Source organism: Mustela nivalis (genome assembly GCF_964662115.1).
Source record: "Mustela nivalis genome assembly, chromosome: 17".
Taxonomy (NCBI): domain Eukaryota; kingdom Metazoa; phylum Chordata; class Mammalia; order Carnivora; family Mustelidae; genus Mustela; species Mustela nivalis.
The window spans coordinates 38,450,811-38,468,071 of NC_139036.1; the positions used below are offsets into that span (position 1 = coordinate 38,450,811).

General features: G+C 46.3%; 1 protein-coding gene across 3 annotated transcripts in view; it reads right to left on the reverse strand.

Annotated features, from left to right (window-relative positions):
* Window positions 1–804: 804 nt before the first annotated feature.
* CALCOCO2 (calcium binding and coiled-coil domain 2) overlaps window positions 805–17,261 on the reverse strand; it is a 23,792-nt gene continuing 7,335 nt past the window's right edge. For 2 of the 3 annotated variants that reach the window (XM_082704771.1, XM_082704770.1), the window contains exons 2-12: window positions 15,519–15,761; window positions 15,234–15,367; window positions 14,104–14,229; window positions 10,740–10,828; window positions 10,104–10,173; window positions 9,391–9,513; window positions 9,041–9,127; window positions 6,443–6,538; window positions 3,755–3,890; window positions 2,633–2,661; window positions 805–1,865 (exon numbers count right to left, since the gene is read on the reverse strand). In XM_082704771.1, coding sequence (XP_082560897.1) covers window positions 1,689–1,865; window positions 2,633–2,661; window positions 3,755–3,890; window positions 6,443–6,538; window positions 9,041–9,127; window positions 9,391–9,513; window positions 10,104–10,173; window positions 10,740–10,828; window positions 14,104–14,229; window positions 15,234–15,367; window positions 15,519–15,651 — 1,200 coding nt within the window. In that variant the 5' untranslated portion in view covers window positions 15,652–15,761 and the 3' untranslated portion in view covers window positions 805–1,688. The remainder of the gene's footprint in view (window positions 1,866–2,632; window positions 2,662–3,754; window positions 3,891–6,442; window positions 6,539–9,040; window positions 9,128–9,390; window positions 9,514–10,103; window positions 10,174–10,739; window positions 10,829–14,103; window positions 14,230–15,233; window positions 15,368–15,518; window positions 15,762–17,261) is intronic. The other variant, XM_082704769.1, reaches the window with a different exon arrangement.

The window sequence follows — 17,261 nt, forward strand, 5'->3', positions numbered from 1 at the left end:
TCCTTGAGGTGATAAAGGAGGAGGGGGAGTGGTTTCTTTTCTTAAGATTTTATTTGAGAATGAGGGAGCACAGGCAAGGGGCAGAGGGAGAAAATCTCCAAGCAGACGCCCTGCTGAGTGTGGAGCCCAATGGCAGGACTTGATCTCAGGACCCAGAGATCATGACCTGAGCCGAAATCAGGAGTCAGACACTTAACCAGCTGAGCTGCCCAGAAGCCCCCGGAGGAGTGTAGTTTCATCTTCATTTTATCAAAGGAGAAATGAAGACAAGGAACCATGACTAGGACAATACGAGACAGCTAGTCTAGGGCATAACTCACATCAGGGAAAGCCCCAGAAGGAAGCTGACTCAACCTTATTTGTGACATCAAGGTTTACATCATTCAGAAGTTTCTGCAGAAGTCTCTAGAGGGACCAGCTGGTTGACTTCCTGGAGTCATTTCCATTTGTTCAATCCTGAGGTGGGGGGTGGGGGAGTTGGGGGTGGTGGTGAGAAAATGGTTCTTATCGTTCTATTAGGCAGATCTGAATGGAGGGAATTGAACCTAGATCATAAAGGGTTCCCAAATGCACACTGACCCCTTTCACAAAGTGCGTGGAAGGTTCGAGCAGGAAGCCAGGGCTCCAGACTGCTCGAACGAATGTTCCACCACCTTCCTCTCCATCTCCAGGTCATTGCTAGGACACTCTTGTTGACTAGTTAAGACAAGTGAAATCGACTGGTGGGCTCTAGAATTCCCATTAGCCTGTTGGTTCCTTTTCTCAGACGCTTAAAACAAAGGACCAGAAAGCCCAATTACCCAGTTTAAAATGAACAATGTCCCCGAGATAGGACGAGTTTATTTTTAGTATTAAAGAGATTAACAATAGTTCTTATTCTGACTTATCCATAGTCAAACTCACCTGCTCAGAAAGTTGCAGACCCCAACAGTTTCTAACAAGTCCTACTAATCATTAAGGACGGACTTACAATAAAGGTTATGTGCAGTTATGTGCACAGGAAAGATCGAAGAGTAGAAAATGCCAAACAGAGGTATCCAGAGAGAGAGAAGGCTTTCCGTGAGTGAAATACTTTGTGTCTAAAGTTCAGGAATAAGATGCTTCTGCTGGGTGCTGAGAAGTCAAGATGAGAAACCTTTGGTATCCCAGTGGGATGTCGGAGTTCTCTGTGGTGGCCATCTGTGGCTTGTTTAAATGCAATCAGTGGGAGAGAGAGACCTGAGGAGGCGGCAGAAATTCTCAACCTCTGCTCGATCACCAGCCGCATGGTTAAGACTGGGAACCGACAATGAACACACTCAAGGCCTGACCTTGAAGGGCACTGGGACAACTTGGAAATGAACTGCTTAGTACTCAAGTCCAGCCTGTTGTGAAAGAAGGGCCAGCTCGACTGCTTGTACAGGGCCCTTGTATTGGAGACCTGTAGAAGGCAGGGCACCAGACGTGAGGATGGTGCAGCTAGTTATGGGATTTAAAAGGTAGTAGCCCACAAGGATGGAAGTGACAGCCCTCACCACTACTCTGCAGATAATCACCATGACTCCGACTCCACCCGTAGGGCCCCAGGACTGATTAAATCCCTAGGAATTTCATGTTAGGCAGGATCGTGGGTCAGAGCTCTAAGTAGAAGCTATAGGTTCTACTCTATAAAAATCGATGCACAGTATAGATCCACGCGTCTGGGACACTTAGAGAGTGTGGCAGAACACATGGTCTTCGAAGATCTGCTTCTCTGTTGCTGGGAAGCTCTTGTCACAGATTGGACAATTGAGACAAAGGGTCTGCATGTGCTGCTGTTCCAAGGTGTGATCGAAAATGTCATCAGCGAAGTCTGACTTGCAGGTGGGGCATCTCTTGATGGCGAGCTGGGAGGAAGAGCAAAGGCGTGAGGACAGGTGTAGCTCTCTGCAGCCCAGGCCATGTCTCATATTCTGTTACATCCTCAGCAAGGGGCGTACCACTTGGCACATGGCAGGTGCTCAAGAAGTAGAGGGTGGGGCGCCTGGGTGGCTCAGTGGGTTAAGCCGCTGCCTTCGGCTCAGGTCATGATCTCAGGGTTCTGGGATCGAGTCCCGCATCGGGCTCTCTGCTCAGCGGGGAGCCTGCTTCCTCCTCTCTCTCTCTCTCTGCCTGCCTCTCTGCCTACTTGTGACCTCTCTCTCTGTCAAATAAATAAATAAAAATCTTTAAAAAAAAAAATTAAAAAAAAAGAAAAAAAAAAGAAGTAGAGGGTGAATGAATGAAGTCACATTGGGAGACACTCACTGAGGCTTTCTCTACCCCAGGAGTGAAAGGACCTACAACTTGTTACAGCGTTCGAAGAGCCTCCAGCCCGGAGGGGACAGTGGACACACCCTGCTGGGCTGCCTGCCTAGTTCACATCTGCTCCCTAGTTCTGGTGCCAACCTCAGCTCACAGGCGGAGGTCACAGGAGCAGAAAGCTGAGGGACGAACTGGGCTTTCTTCTCCCCACCTCAACGGGCTCCCTCAGCTGAGGTTTGACCCAGCTGATCCAGGGGACTTCTGGAGTATCAAAATGAACCAGTCTCCCTATGGTTCTCCCATGAACTGGAGCAGGAAGGGGCACTTTTCAAGGATCTGATGTGGGCAGTCTCCGGATTCGCATACTTACCAGGCCTGGGGCAGAACTTTCCTGGATACCTGAGGATCATAAAAAAGGTTTCATTCAATGAGAGAAATACCATCCCTGGATTCTCCAGCTGTGATCTGTTAGCTGGTTTCTGTAACCCCTTCGCTTCCCTTTCTCCCCACTGCCTCTGACTTTTTCTCTCTCCTGTGTACCATTAACTGCTGATAGAGGGGATCTAGGTCAATGCTGAAGGGAAAAGAGGAAAAAATAATGAAATGAGACTTTTGATAGCCATGTGTATGCTACAGAATCAGGAAAAACAAAAAACAAAAAACAAAAAAACCTAAACCCAACCTCTTCTCAGTATGGGCAAAATGAGATTTAAATAAAAAGTCACAATTTAATAAGAATAAGAAAACAATCTGAGAATAGATTTTAGGACTGAAGCCACATAACCTGGTATTTTAAATGAAAACGCTTAAAAATATTTTTAAAGAGAAAATAAATGTATACTCCTGCCTGCTGTAAAGATTTGACTGTGACTCCAAGGAGAACATGACTCCTTTAAACTGTCCACGAAAAGGACACGAGGTCTTCTACCACTTTTGGAGACAAAAGAGGGAAAGTTCCCTGTTCCCTTGTCCCTGGCAAGAACAATCTGACCCTCCATCCTTGAGTGACAAGACTAGTTTTCATCCCCATTTCCTGTCCTCTAAACCACCCCGGGCTCTCTGTGGGGCACATTCCTGCTACCCTGGGTCAGGCCATCGAGAGGTTGCCCTAACTGCCCATTCCTGGGCGGCATACCCCACCCCTTACGCTTCCATTTCCAAACCTTAATTAGCTTCCTCAGCTTTGTATGTGTATATCTTCTACATAGACACATTTCTCTGATTTATATATTTGGAATATAGCCACGGGACTCAATTTGTGTCTGCTGCCTCTAGGCGAATGATCTGATTTGCGTCTTCTAGATTCAGATTTATTTCTCAATTAACACTTCTCGCCTGGCAATCTTTCTATTGGGTCCTCGGCTTCTGCCCAGCAAGTCTTAACAATGAGACTGGTCTTAATTAGCATCTCAGACCACAAAAAAGAAAAAAAAATTAGTGGGGGAAAGGGATGCAGGCAAGGGCCTTCTAGCTCCAACGGCAGTTGCCTTACCAGAATATGGGTTTCCATAGACAAGTCCTGGGTTTTGTCCAGCACCTCCTTGATCCGAAGTAGGCGCTTGATAGGGCAGAGAGTCAAAATCCAGACCCATGTAACTCAGCAATCTGCTGTTCTCCCTCTTCAAAAGCTAGGGAGAGAATGTTTAGAGACACACGTTGGAAGACAACAACAAAGGAGGGCCACAAGCAACTGGCTAGGGGATGCCCGTTACGGGTACTTCTCCATGAACAGTGTGGCGCTGGAGAATCCCAGGAACCGACAAGTCATAATTCTTTTTTTAATTTTTTTATTTATTTTATTTTTTTTTTTATTTAAGATTTTTTATTTATTTATTTGACAGAGAGAGATCACAGTAGGAGAGAGGAAGGGAAGAGATCACAGAGAGAGGAAGGGAAGCAGGCCCCCCGCTGAGCAGAGAGCCTGATGTGGGACTCGATCCCAGGACGCTGAGATCATGACCTGAGCCGAAGGCAGCGACTTTACCCACTGAGCCACCCAGGCGCCCACAAGTCGTAATTCTAAAGGGGAAGTAGCAGCCTCCGCACTCGGAAGATCTGAGTTCTTTACACTTGAATTTAAGTGTATACTGAATTTTGTTTCGATTAATTGCAAAAAAGAATTTTAAGTCTCTAAATACATACCAACCGAGATGGGGTACAAACGCTGTGTGCACAGATGAGGGGGGCGGGACCTATATTAAGGGCGAAGCTGCTGCACATTACTGAGAGCAAAATGCTTCTTTTAGTCTCTTTCCTAGGATAATTGTCTTACACAATGGAATATTCATCTGATACAATTTTCCCTTCTTCGTGTTTTATCCTTTCAAAGGGATATACCAACAGAGAGAGTGAAAGGAGGAAGGGGGGGATGAGAGAATGAGACAGAATAAGCTACATGGAGGACAGACTGCACTTTAAAAGTTCTTAGAAAAAAGTAAACTCCCTCTTCACATCTTTATTAAGAGGGCTTTACTATAGCTCTTAACAAAGCTTTCAAATATCAGCTCTTTTCCTCCCTGTTGCAAACTGTGTGTGTCCTCTTCCCTCCCTCCCACCGCCCCATCAGACTATTCCAGAAAATAGAGATTTCTTTTTTTTCTTTTTAAAGATTTTATTTGACAGATACAGATCACAAGTAGGCAGAGAGGCAGGTAGAGAGAGAGAGAGAGAGAGGAGGAAGCAGGCTCCCTGCTGAGCAGGGATTCCAGGATTCTGAGATCATGACCTGAGCCAAAGGCAGAGGCTTTAACCCTCTGAGCCACCCAGGTGCCCGAAAATAGAGATTTCAAAGTCAAGCTCTGTTTATCTAAATCAAGAGGATGAAGATGACGGAAACAGACTCCTAAGGCCCCTATAATGCTGAAAGGCATCGGTATAAATGACAATCAAAGCCAGAGATGATCACTGGGAGGCACAGCCCTGAAGGCTTAGAGAGAGGGGCAAGCTGGAGAACCGTGGCAGGTGTAGATCTAGGAGCATAAGCCAGAGTGCTGGGACACCTGACTTTGATGCAAGGGCAGGAAAGTGCCTTTAAGTACTGTTTTTTTTTTTTTAAAGTTTTTATTTATTGTTTTTAATAATCTCTATACCTAATATGGGGCTTGAACTCACAACCCCGAGATTAAGAGTCACACGCTTCTCCAACTGAGCCAGCCAGGCGCCCCGAGGTGCAGCTTCTTTATTTGCTGCCATCATCCTCAATCAGCCAAGAAGCTTGTGTCTAACCCACAGCAGAAGATAAATACTGCCTGGATGAATGAATGAATGAATGAATGAAGAGATGTATGAATGAGTGAGGGAAGGAACGCAGAGCATTTTATTAGGAGCCGGCCACGGGTGCAGGGCAGGCACAGGCCGTCACTACTGCCCTGGTCTGGAAGCAGAAGAAAAGGAAAAAGTCACGCTGAAGGAAAGGGGTCCCTTAGCTAGCCTAGAAATGACGTCGGATATTCTCCTGCAAAGACAATACTTACTACAGGCGGGGAGTTAAGAGCAAAATGAATTAAGATAGATCTTCCGTCAAGGTGTTCCTTTCAAGCTGACTACTGCCAGGACAAACAAGTTTCAGTTACAGAACCAAGAGAGGGTTCGTGGTAGATGAGGACTAGATTAAATTTACTCATAGGAGCAATGGTTTCACCCACAGTCCCAGAAAGGGCTCTTTTACTTAACTTGTTAATCACCACATCTCTGGGTCACCCTCCTCCTGCTCCTTAAAACCTGGGGGTTTCTAGGGCCGTCTGGGTGGCTCAGTAAGTTAGGCAGCCGACTCTTGATTTCAGCTCAGGTCATGATCCCAGGGTCGTGAGAAAGAGCCCTGCACTGGGCTCCGTGCTCAGCGTGCAGTCTGCTTAAGATTCTCTCTCTCCCTCTCCCTCTGCTCCTCCCCACCACATGCTCGCTCGCTCTCAAATAAATCAATCAATCTTTAGGAGCACCTGGGTGGCTCAGTGGGTTAAAGCCTCTGCCTTCGGCTCAGGTCATGATCCCAGGGTCCTGGGATCGAGCCCCACATTGGGCTCTCTGCTCTGTGGAGAGCCTGCTTCCTCCTCTCTCTTCCTGCCTGCCTCTCTGCCTACTTGTGATAGGTCTGTCAAAAAAAATAAATAAAATCTTAAAAAAAAAAATCTTTAAACAGAACAAAACACCTTGGACTTTCTACCCTGTTGTACACACTCACGTCGTTTTCTCTTTCCAATCTCTCCTTCTCTCTCTGTAGAACATTAGATACGATCTTGTTCTCATTCAGTGTTTCTGACAGGCCTGAGTTCTCATCCTGTCAATAACAAAAACCAGTTAGGATTAGGCTCACATACTATAATCTGGATCCAGGGTTGGGTACCACAAGGGGCCTGCGGAGGGTCTGGTTTCCCCACGCGGTGGGACTGAGGTGGGGAGAAGGCAGCTGGGGGGTGGGGTGGGGGAGAGCGCACGGTGGAGGTGATGCCGTGGTTTAACAAAATGCCTGAAGGCCTGGCTCGGCATCAGAAATGCTGATGTCTTTTGGTTAAGCTGGTAGTGAAAGTGACCAAAGAGGAGAAAAGTCATAAGGACGGACTTGGGAAAAGTCCCAAGACTGACTTATCAGAATTAGGGCTAACCGGAGTCCTATTTAACGGCACCCAACCATGGAAACAAGCATCTTGGTCTGTAATAAACAGGTCTGGAATAAACACCTCACTCAATGTAGTGTGAGGGACTTAAGTTGATGGGACGTCCTCCCAGTGAGGACAGGCATCTGGACTCAAGGAACACTGAGGAACAAGGAACCTTGGAAGGCGCTTATCCAAGGCTACAAGGACCCTGGACTGAGGTCTTGGGCGTCCCGCTGTGACAGGTGGACCTAACTTCATAAACCCCACACTTGGCAGGCATGCGTCCGTGCTTCCCATCTCCTACCTACAGACAGACACGTGCACATACCTCACAGACACACTTAAGCTAATCCTACTAGTTGTGGTGTTTTTTTTTTTTTCCAAAGATTTTTTATTTGAACGCTGGTGCCCAAACTGCTGTGCGCTTCTAGCCGACCCTGAGGTAGGAATGCGAGAGGGGCTACCCGATGACAGAGCTGACTGCAGGCTCCCGGCTCCCCATCCCCATGGGCTCTTGCTGGCTCTTCGGGTCCTGCTTCACTTCCTCAAAAGGCAGAAATAAGAAAGGGCTATCTGAGTCTGCACAGAAACCTGCTCAATGGTTACCACCACCTTCCCTGAGACCCATGGCTGGACTGGGGCCTCTACTTCCGGGGACCCCCAGATTGGTCTCTGGCCCACACACTTCATCCCTCCTCTTTTTAACAGGAAGAGAAGTGTTTCTCCTCAACGAGGGTGGGCAGTCTTCTGGGCTTTGGTCTAGGAACCGCAGACCTTCACACCCCTGGCTTCCTGGGCCCCCTGAGCTCTGGCACCTACCAGTTGCGCAGCCGCCCTGAGTTGCCTGATCTGCCTGTGGAGTCGCTGACACTCTTTGTACTTCTCTAAGAAACAGGCTTTCCCGGCCTCTACCTTTGCCTTTAGGCGCTCCACCTCTTGTACTAACTGCTCCTCCACTGCTGTTTTCTTGCTCCTAGGCGCCTAAAGCATAAGATACACAGTCCTCACAGTTAGGGGTGCTCTGGGTATGTGAGGAATAAAGAATCGAGCCCCTGGGTCTTGAAAAATAGGCCACAGAAACCCAGGAAACCCCTACCTGCCACAAGGAGGTTCAAACCTTCGAAGGGCGGCAGCTTATGTGAAATAGTGATTTCTCGCTATAGCAGAGTCCACGAGCTGCGGTGTGCTGGTGGGGGCCAGGCCCGGGACGTCGCTGAGAGGCGGAGGTGAAGGCCACGGGGGCAGTAGAGGTAGTGGGGGAGGGGAGAACATGGGGCCCATCTAGAGGGAACCGCAGCCACCCAGGCTGGGCACTGCTGCTGTGTGGGAATGGGGGCTCTGGGCTGCCAGAGCCCCCCAAGTTTTCAAGAAGCTAGAAATACACATTTTTTTAAAAATGGGAAGTGTTCCCATTTTTAGTTGTTGGCAACCAATTCGATTTTTGAAAAACACCAGCTAGGCTAAATAACACGTTTCTCGGGGCCAAACTCAACCTGTGAGCAGCTGCTTTTCTAACTTTGTTCTCCTCTTTTTCATGCGATGGTATCTAGTAGCTTACATATGGGAGGGACGCCTCTAGCTGACTGAGTAATGGCCAAGGGAGTGAATGATATGACTTATCCCAACAGCTGGATATCCAGACAGCAGGGTTTCTCATACCCTTGCGAAATTCAGAAAATGGGGCTTCCTGGCACCTGTTATCACCACGAGGCCTCTTTTCCAACAAGCTATTCTAGAAATTTATCAATTAGGCTTTCACTACTACATTACTATAGCTCGGAAGAATTTAGAATGATAATTGGTAATATTATATTAATTGTAACAAAAATTTCGATTGCTGTAATATTTCCTAACCGTAGAGATTGACTTTATCATTATTCATTTGTCTGCCCCCATGATAAGAAAGGGGTAGGGGTGACTCTGGGTGATTCCTGGCTCAAGGCTCTACTGGACAACCTGTCACGAAGTACTTTCAATCTCCCTCCGCCATTCATCACACAGTAGGAACGGCCACCTCTCCTTCAACGTTTTGCAAATGACAAATTCTCTGTCCTTCTGGGACGATGTGCAGGGGTAAACACTATTCTCCTCTGTCTTTTTTATCCTTTCTGCCACCTGAAAATAGACCGATCCCTTCCTTCCCGCAGGCTCCCTCCCACAAAGCCATCCAAAGACAGACGTGCCGTTAACTGCTGCTGTTTCTTCTTGGCAGCTGCTTCTTCCTGCTTCATCTCCTCTACGGTCTGCTCCAGCTTCTTCTGGTGCTCCCTCTGCACAAAAACAGATGTCAGGACCACTGCTGGGCCAGCACAGGCACGCGCACGTGAGCTAATGAGCGAGCAGCCCGCAGAGAGAGAGGCAAGTCTCTTCATAGGTTTCTGAGAAGAGCCATGAGCTCCCTCATCTCAGACGGCTTCCTCTGAGACCTTTCCCACAGTCACCAATGGAAGGCGTATGTGACAGAGTAAACAAAGAACCACGTACGTATTTTCTCGCAAATGCCTAAAAATGTTGGTTCCGTTTGTGACTCTACCTGTTGAGCCAAAGTGAGGAGGAGCTGGCTATTCTCCTTCCTCAGATGTTCCAACTGCTCTGTCTTATCTTGATCTCCCTGCACGAGCTTCTCCATTTCTTTCTCTTGGGTTGACAGCTGGGCCTAAAGCAAAAAACAGCGAATATAATCAAGATATAAAAGGAAGAAAACTGAACAGTAACAATGCTGTTTAGTGTACACTCACACAAAGAAATGCGTACTCCTTGGCAACTCCTGACTGCCAAATATCCCTAGAACGCCCACTTTTCAGCTCTCCCTCACACCCTGCGCCTAAGACTCAAATGAGGAAAAGTCAACACACCCCTCTTTAAGGCACAGCTTCCTAAAACCAATAGTGATTCAGCTGGTATCTGCTTTACATTCCAGCTTTTTTTTTTTCATTCTAGGCTTTTGAGAAAGACTTTGAAGAGATTTTGTAGCTAAAAGAAAAAAAGTTAAGAAAAGCAGTGTAGAGGTGACAGTGGTCCGTCTTAAGAATTCATGATAAATATAAACTGAACGAATTATTCAGTTCTTGAGGGCCGGGACTTTAAGAGTAACGGTATGTGTGTGGGGGGAGGGGGGGTCCAGAATAGAAAACTCCGTGAACCTGCAGACTAGCGCTTTGACCGTTAGGCACCCCCACAGCGGAACTCACAGAGCAGCACGGGCAGGGTAAGATGATACACTTTGGCAAAGGTTTCGTTACCCACCTGGAGCTGATCCACTCGGACTCCCATCTTCTCATTTTCTGAGGACATCTTCTGGTTTTGTTCTTTCAGTCTGTGGAGGAGAAGAGGACTGCATGAAAGATAGGCTGATTCCGGGTCAGATCCCCTGGGCCTTCAATGAGTGAAGGCTGCCTTGGCCCTAAGGCTGTCCAATTAGTTTAAAATCCTTTCTGTTTGGGGCACCGGGGTGGCTCAGTGGGTTAAAGCCTCTGCCTTCGGCTCCGGTCATGATCTCAGGGTCCCAGGATCGAGCCCCGGGTTGGCCTCTCTGCTCGGCAGGGAGCCTGCTTCCCCACTCTCTCTACCTGCCTCTCTGCCTACTTGTGATCTGTCAAATAAATAAAATAAAATCTTTAAAAATAAAACAAAACACCAGCTTAAAAAAAAAATCCATTGTTCTTCAGTCCTTTCTTGGCTTCCTGACCTCAAGCCACATGTACTGGACATTTCACATTAATACCTGAATTCAGGTTACTTCACCTTACCATTCGGATACTACTGCTCCAACCTAGAATCGCACCTATCACTGCCTTAACAGGAAGACTGTCTAATGAGCTCTGGAGATCTCATCTGTGACACCCAGGAACACAGCAGATGCCCCCTCTGGGAATCACTCACTGGAGCAGCTCGGTCTCCCAGTGGTCCTTCTGCACCTTCAGCTGCTGTTCCAGTTCCTTATTGGTGCCCTTCAGAGTTTCCAGCTCCTCCTGCAGATTGAGACATCAAAGGAACAGACCATTTCTAAGACACTTTTTAGTACCGAGGCCAGCTGACAAGTATTTATTGAGCATTTACTATATTTCAGGCCCTTATTCAATGTCATGACACAACGGTGAATGAAATATCCAAGGAAAGGTGTTTCCATATTAAACTGTTCTTAATCTATTTTCACCACACAATGCATTCACCTTAATTTCTCTTCCACTGGAGCCTGTATTTGTCCATTAACTCATTAAACAAATATTTAAGGGGTGCATATGAGGCATTGTTCCTGCACTACAGACACAGCAGCAAATGAAATAAAGTGGGTTTTCTCTTGGAAAGGTGCTGGCCAAGAAATTCATGGATGCTGCATATGTAATTCAAGTTTAGGAGCCACATTTTAAAAAGCAAAGAGGGGTGCCTGGGTGGCTCAGTGGGGTAAGCCTCTGGCTTCAGCTCAGCTCATGGTCTCAGGGTCCTGGGATCAAGCCCCGCATCGGGCTCTCTGCTCAGCAGGGAGCCTGCTTCCCCCTCTCTCTCTGCCTGCTTCTCTGCCTACTTGTGATCTCCCTCTGTTAAATAAATAAAATCTTTAAAAAAAAATAAATATATGAAAATAAAAAGCAACAAGAAACAGCTATGCTTAATTTTACTAATAGTACATTTAACCCAATATATCTAAAATATTGTTTCAATATGTAAATAAGAGGGAAATATTTTAACTTTTTTCATAATACGTCTTTAAAATCCGATATACCCTTTATGCTTATGGTGCATCACAAAACGCCATGTTTCAAGTGTTGGGAGAGCCACAGGCGGCTAGCAGCCCTGGCACTAGGGCTACACATTTGCTTTTTTCCCCCCAACTCCATTCTGCACCAAAGCCAGCCTCGTGCATCAATAACAACTCCCTGCTTTTAGCTCTAAGATTTATACATTTATCATCCTTTTAAAAAATAATTTGAAAAATTGTAGGAATATGCACATAAAATTTCCCACCTTCATCAACTTTAAGCCCCTAGTTCAGCGGCATTAAGCACATGCACACTGTTGTATGACCGGCCCTATAACCACCCACAGAACTATTTTCATGTGTACAGTCAAAGCTCTGTCCTGTGAAAACACTGACTCCCTGTTCTCCCCACCCACCCGTCTCCTGGCAACTACTACTCTACTTCCTGTGTCTGCGAAGCTGGCTATTCCAGGTACCTCCTGAGTGGGATCACATGCTATTTGTTTCCCTGTGTCTGACCCATTTTGCCCAGCTAATGTCCTTGGTGTTCATCCATTTAGTAGCATGTGTCAGAACTTCTTTCCTTTTTAAAGCTGAATAACATTCCATTGTTATCTACATGCTAAACAACGTGTATCCTATCCGTCACTGGACACCTGCCTCCTCCCTTTAGCTGTTGGGAAAGATGGTGTTATGAACATGCGTGTACTAGTCTCTCAGAAAACAAGTATCATCAATTTCTCTTTTATAGAAAGGGAAAACTGAAGTTCAGAGATGTTAAAAAATTTCCCCTGCTTCATCAGACATTAAGTGGGAGAATAAGTCTGTGTGACTCCAAAGACGGGGTTCTTTTTTTTTTTTTTTTTAAAAGATTTTATTTATTTATCAAAGAGAGAGAGGGGGAGAGAGCGAGCACAGGCAGACAGAATGGCAGGCAGAGGCAGAGGGAGAAGCAGGCTCCCTGCTGAGCAAGGAGCCCGATGTGGGACTCGATCCCAGGATGCTGGGATCATGACCTGAGCCGAAGGCAGCTGCTTAACCAACTGAGCCACCCAGGCGTCCCAAAGACGGGGTTCTTAACCAGTGAATGGTCCTGGCTCTAAAACACATGGGTTTTCTTCCCCATTCTTGTTTTTAATTTTAATTCCTAAAAAACATGGGTTTTATTTATTTATTTAAAAAGAGTTTATTTATTTATTTGACATACAGAGATCACCAGTAGGCAGAGAAGCAGGCAGAGAGTGAGAGGGAAGCAGGCTCCCCGCTGAGCAGAGAGTCCGATGCGGGGCTCGATCCCAGGACCCTGAGATCATGACCCAAGCCAAAGGCAGAGGCTTTAACCCACTGAGCCACCAGGGTGCCCCAAAACATGGGTTTTAATATCAGAGAAGTCTGAGCTCAAATCCAAGCTCCTTTCAAAGTCATGAGCTGACTGTAACATTGGGCAAGTCACCTAACCTCTCTGAGCTGTTGGATGGTTTTAAGGATTAAGTGAAGCGATCTGCTTAATTACAGTGCCTCGCTAGTAGTACACGTAGTAGGTACTAAATAAATACTGGCTTGTGTTATCATAACTAGTAGCAAGTCGGTAGGAGAGCTAACTCAAGAAGCCAGACCCTCTGATTCCTTGGCTAGAACCTGGCAGGTGAGCTGTAGGGCTCGTGGCCAGATACTGGTTCTTGACAGACAGACTATGAATTGTACCTCTGCCACCTGTTTGTTATCTAACTGCCTGGAAGAGGCCAGATCTGTAGCCTGGACCTGTTACCCACACTTCTCAACCAGCCCAGGGCTGAGGACATCACACAAGGCATTTGTGTGACAGCAACGTATTAAAAAACAGTCTGTCTGGGAGTCAAGAGAAGTGGGTCCCAGCCCAGTGTGATCACTAACCTGACCTCTTCCACTCTCCTTGGGGTCTCAGTTTGCTCACCTATAGATCAAGGGCTCTACAGATGGTGACTGCCAAGGTTTGCATGTTCTGGAACTTATAAGGTACGACCTCAGTGTAATTAGTTTATAGTCCCAAGAGAAGACTCTCTTCTTTAAAGCTCCTTGCATTATCAACTCTCAATTACCACCTGTTAACTGGAAGGATGTTTCAAAAGAGAAGTAGCCAAGAGTCTGGATAACCTGCAGCCTTGCTTTTATACTCTCTACTCTCTCGAGGTCCACAGTCTAGCGAACCAAAGCGAAGAGATTACATTCTACATAGCAACCAGGAAGCAGCAGTCAGACTGCTTGGTTTGAATCCTGGCTCCATCACAGATTAGCCATATAAGGGATTATGTACCCTTCTAAGCCTCAGATTACTCATCTGTAAAATCAGGGTAATAACAGTACCTAATCCAAAGTTTAAATAGAGTAATCCATATAAAAATTTTAACATGGTGCCTATTCAAAGATATTAGTATAGGAGAGTAAGATCACAAGCAAAAGAGGTGAGGCTGTATAAGAGACACCATCCAGTTCTGACCTCTGTGGTCCAGGTTCATGTTTTTTGTTTGTCTGTTTGTTTTCAGGTTCGTGTTTCGCTAGCAGCCATACCTCCTTCTTGTGGAGCTCAGCCTGCATGTCTGAGTTCTGCTGCTGGAGGCTGATGCAGCTGTCCTTCAGCTCCTGGTTTTCTTTGCGGAGCTCCTTATTGTGCTGCTCAATTTCTTCCACTTCACCCTACGAAAGAGCATCCCATGAATTCATATTTGACCCTTTATAGCTTGATAAAATATTCAAGTCCCTCTAGTGGAACATTCCCATGGGCTGGGATGCTGAGGGTCTGGTGGATTCCCACTCAACGGTGACATCTGTGTCCCCTAAATGGGAGCACCTGCTCAGTATGTAGGATAGGGGATAATGGAGGCGCGTCCATATAAATGCAACATTGAGCCTGTCATTACCAAGAAAGAAAGACAAACAAAATTAAGACCAGAAAGAGTTAAAAGGTGGAATAACAGAAGAATGTAGATTCTTCTTGCAAACACTTACTACTGTTTGTCTCTCCTAATGGACTTAGCTCCTAGAGGCTAAGTGATTTAATTGATTCTTCACTGCCTACCACAGTGCTGGACGGAAAGAGGGTGTCCTGTGAAATAACTGAGTAAGTAAATGGATCTAATACTCAGAGTAGGACAGGCTCTGTGTCAGAATGGAGAGATGGGGTGCCTGGGTGGCTCAGTCGGTTAAGCATCTGTCTTCAGACGGGGTCAAGATCTCAATCCCACATCGGGCTCTCTCCTCAGTGGGGAGTCTGCTTTTCCCCCTCCCTCATCCCCCACTTGTGTGCTCTCTGTTGAATAAATAAAATCTTAAGAAAAAAAATAAAGACAGAACTGAAAGATACAAGGCATATTTGGTGCGTCCCTCCCCAAAGGAGCTTATAATTTACTGTGGTGGTAATATGCGCAGATGACCAAAATTAAGCAACTGGCAAAGTTAAGGAAATAACTGAATGCCAACTGAGTTACAGCAGCTTTTGAGAAAGGAGGAACCACTTATTGTTGTGATTCTTTTCAACGTTCCTAAGTTACTCCTGAGTAGGTTTGAGTGGGTACTGTATGCATTTCTCCCCATAGTATCTGTTAAGACATTTAATAAAGGCTTTATTGATCCCAATTCCACCCTATCCTGAAATTACTACTCTTACTGGTAGGAAGGATGGGGGTGAGATGTTTACAGACCTGAGTGGTAACAACCAGGATGTCCTCCTCATTTTCTGGACGGAACTGGAAAGGGATGCTTGCTCCCCGGACCACACCATCCCGATCCACATAGCAGAACTGGTAATACTCATCATCCTTGGGCAGGTAATAAGCTGAAAATACAACATGATTTTTAAACCAAAATAAGGTCTGTTAAGAAAACTAAAAATCTGCCAGTCTTTCATCTGCCCCAGAAAGCTTCAGCTCAAGGGAATTAGTCTTAGGGGCTGTCTTCAAACACCTTTGATCCAGGATTTTTCTCACCTTTGAACTGGACTTTCTGTTGTTTGGCTGATTCACTGTTTAGGTCAACGGGCAAAGTGACCCACATGAAGGTGTAATACTCACGGGTTGTCTTCCACCCCACCTGCAATGACAGAAGGCTCTCACTCAGCATCTGACAGTGCTCCGGGGAAAACCCTTATTTGTGTGAGGTCTCCTTAAAAAGCACTTACTTTTCATTTGTTTATGTTGAAAATACAACAGAATAAGTCCCTTATGATACAACTAGGAATTGGCACACATGTGCACACGTGTATGCGCGCGCGCGCACACACACACACACACACACACACACACACACACACTCCCCATTCAGAATACCTGGCTCAGAAGGAAATGAAAACTGACACGACACCCAGGACGAAGGTTCCAAAAATCCTGTCACCACTTCAGACAAGAGAACAGTGAGTGACTGGGGAACACAGTGAAGACAGTTCTGGGCTTGTGACTCTGATCCCACTACCTTCTCCAACAGTGTTCTTAGAACTTCTTAATCAGAAAGCCCTTCTGACCCGCTGTCTTTGTGGGTCAGTCCTCTCCTGTGTCCCGGCCAGTCTTGTCACCCACACTGACCTGGTTATACTCATGCATTTTTAAAAATGCTGGTTTTGAATCATGTGCATGCAGGAGTGGAGGGGCAAAAGGGTTTTTAGATTAGGTCCCAGATAACAGTCCAGTCTATAGAATTTTCGTCAGTATTTTTCTTTTTTTTCTTTCTTTCTTTCTTTTTTTTTTTTTTAAAGATTTTATTTATTTATTTGAGAGAGAGACAGTGAAAGAGATCGTGAGAGAGGAGAAAGTCAGAGGGAGAAGCAGACTCTCCAAGGAGCAGGGAGCCCGATGCAGGACTCGATCCCAGGACTCTGAGATCATGACCTGAGCTGAAGGCAGTCACTTAACCAACTGAGCCACCCAGGCGCCCCACGTCAGTATTTTTCTTAATGTGAGCTTAATGAAGGCTTTTTGGTGGCAGATACTGACAACAATCTGGTGGTCACAGAGGCCTCTTCCAGGTCTTGAATGCAGTAAGTCACGATATAAGGATACTGTAAAATATGCCTCAGAGCAGAAAGCTGGCTAAGTGGAAAATACTCTCAGTAAATGTGAAGAGGGGTAAAAGATGGCTCCAGCCATATCTGGAAGATAAGGGCACACCAGAGACTAGAAAGGGAACCCTTGTGTCTTCGAGGGGAGAGCACTCAGCAAATGAGAAGCAAAATTGCATTTATTGCCATATTTTGACCCTGCCTGAGCTCAGTGGGAGGAACAAGAACTAAAAATAAATTCCATTTTTATATATGAAGGAATCAGTGCAGGGTTGAAAAGGCTACACTGAAAGCGCCTGAGAACATACCGGGGCATGTTTTAGTGTCTCATTAATACACACCCCATTGCTGTAAGCAGCTCACAGCCGCCGCGGCCTGTGGTGGTACAGGAAGCGGGAATTTTATGGAGTCTTCATTCACATCCTGGAGTTTCTTAATGCACTGTGACCAAAATATCATATGGGAAGGCCCAAGAATTACTGCAGTGTTGGAATAGGGAAACAGCTTCTGGGCACCTGCAACTTCTGCCCTTGGCCCTTCCACCTGCGTGGTCCTGGGCCCGGCAGGCCTGTCGTGGCACAACACGTCCCCTCTTGGAGCCCCTCGAAATATTTAAATGTCCAGGGGAAGGGTAACTGGAGCACAGGACTGTGCACTAAAGGCAGGAAAGGTATCTCCT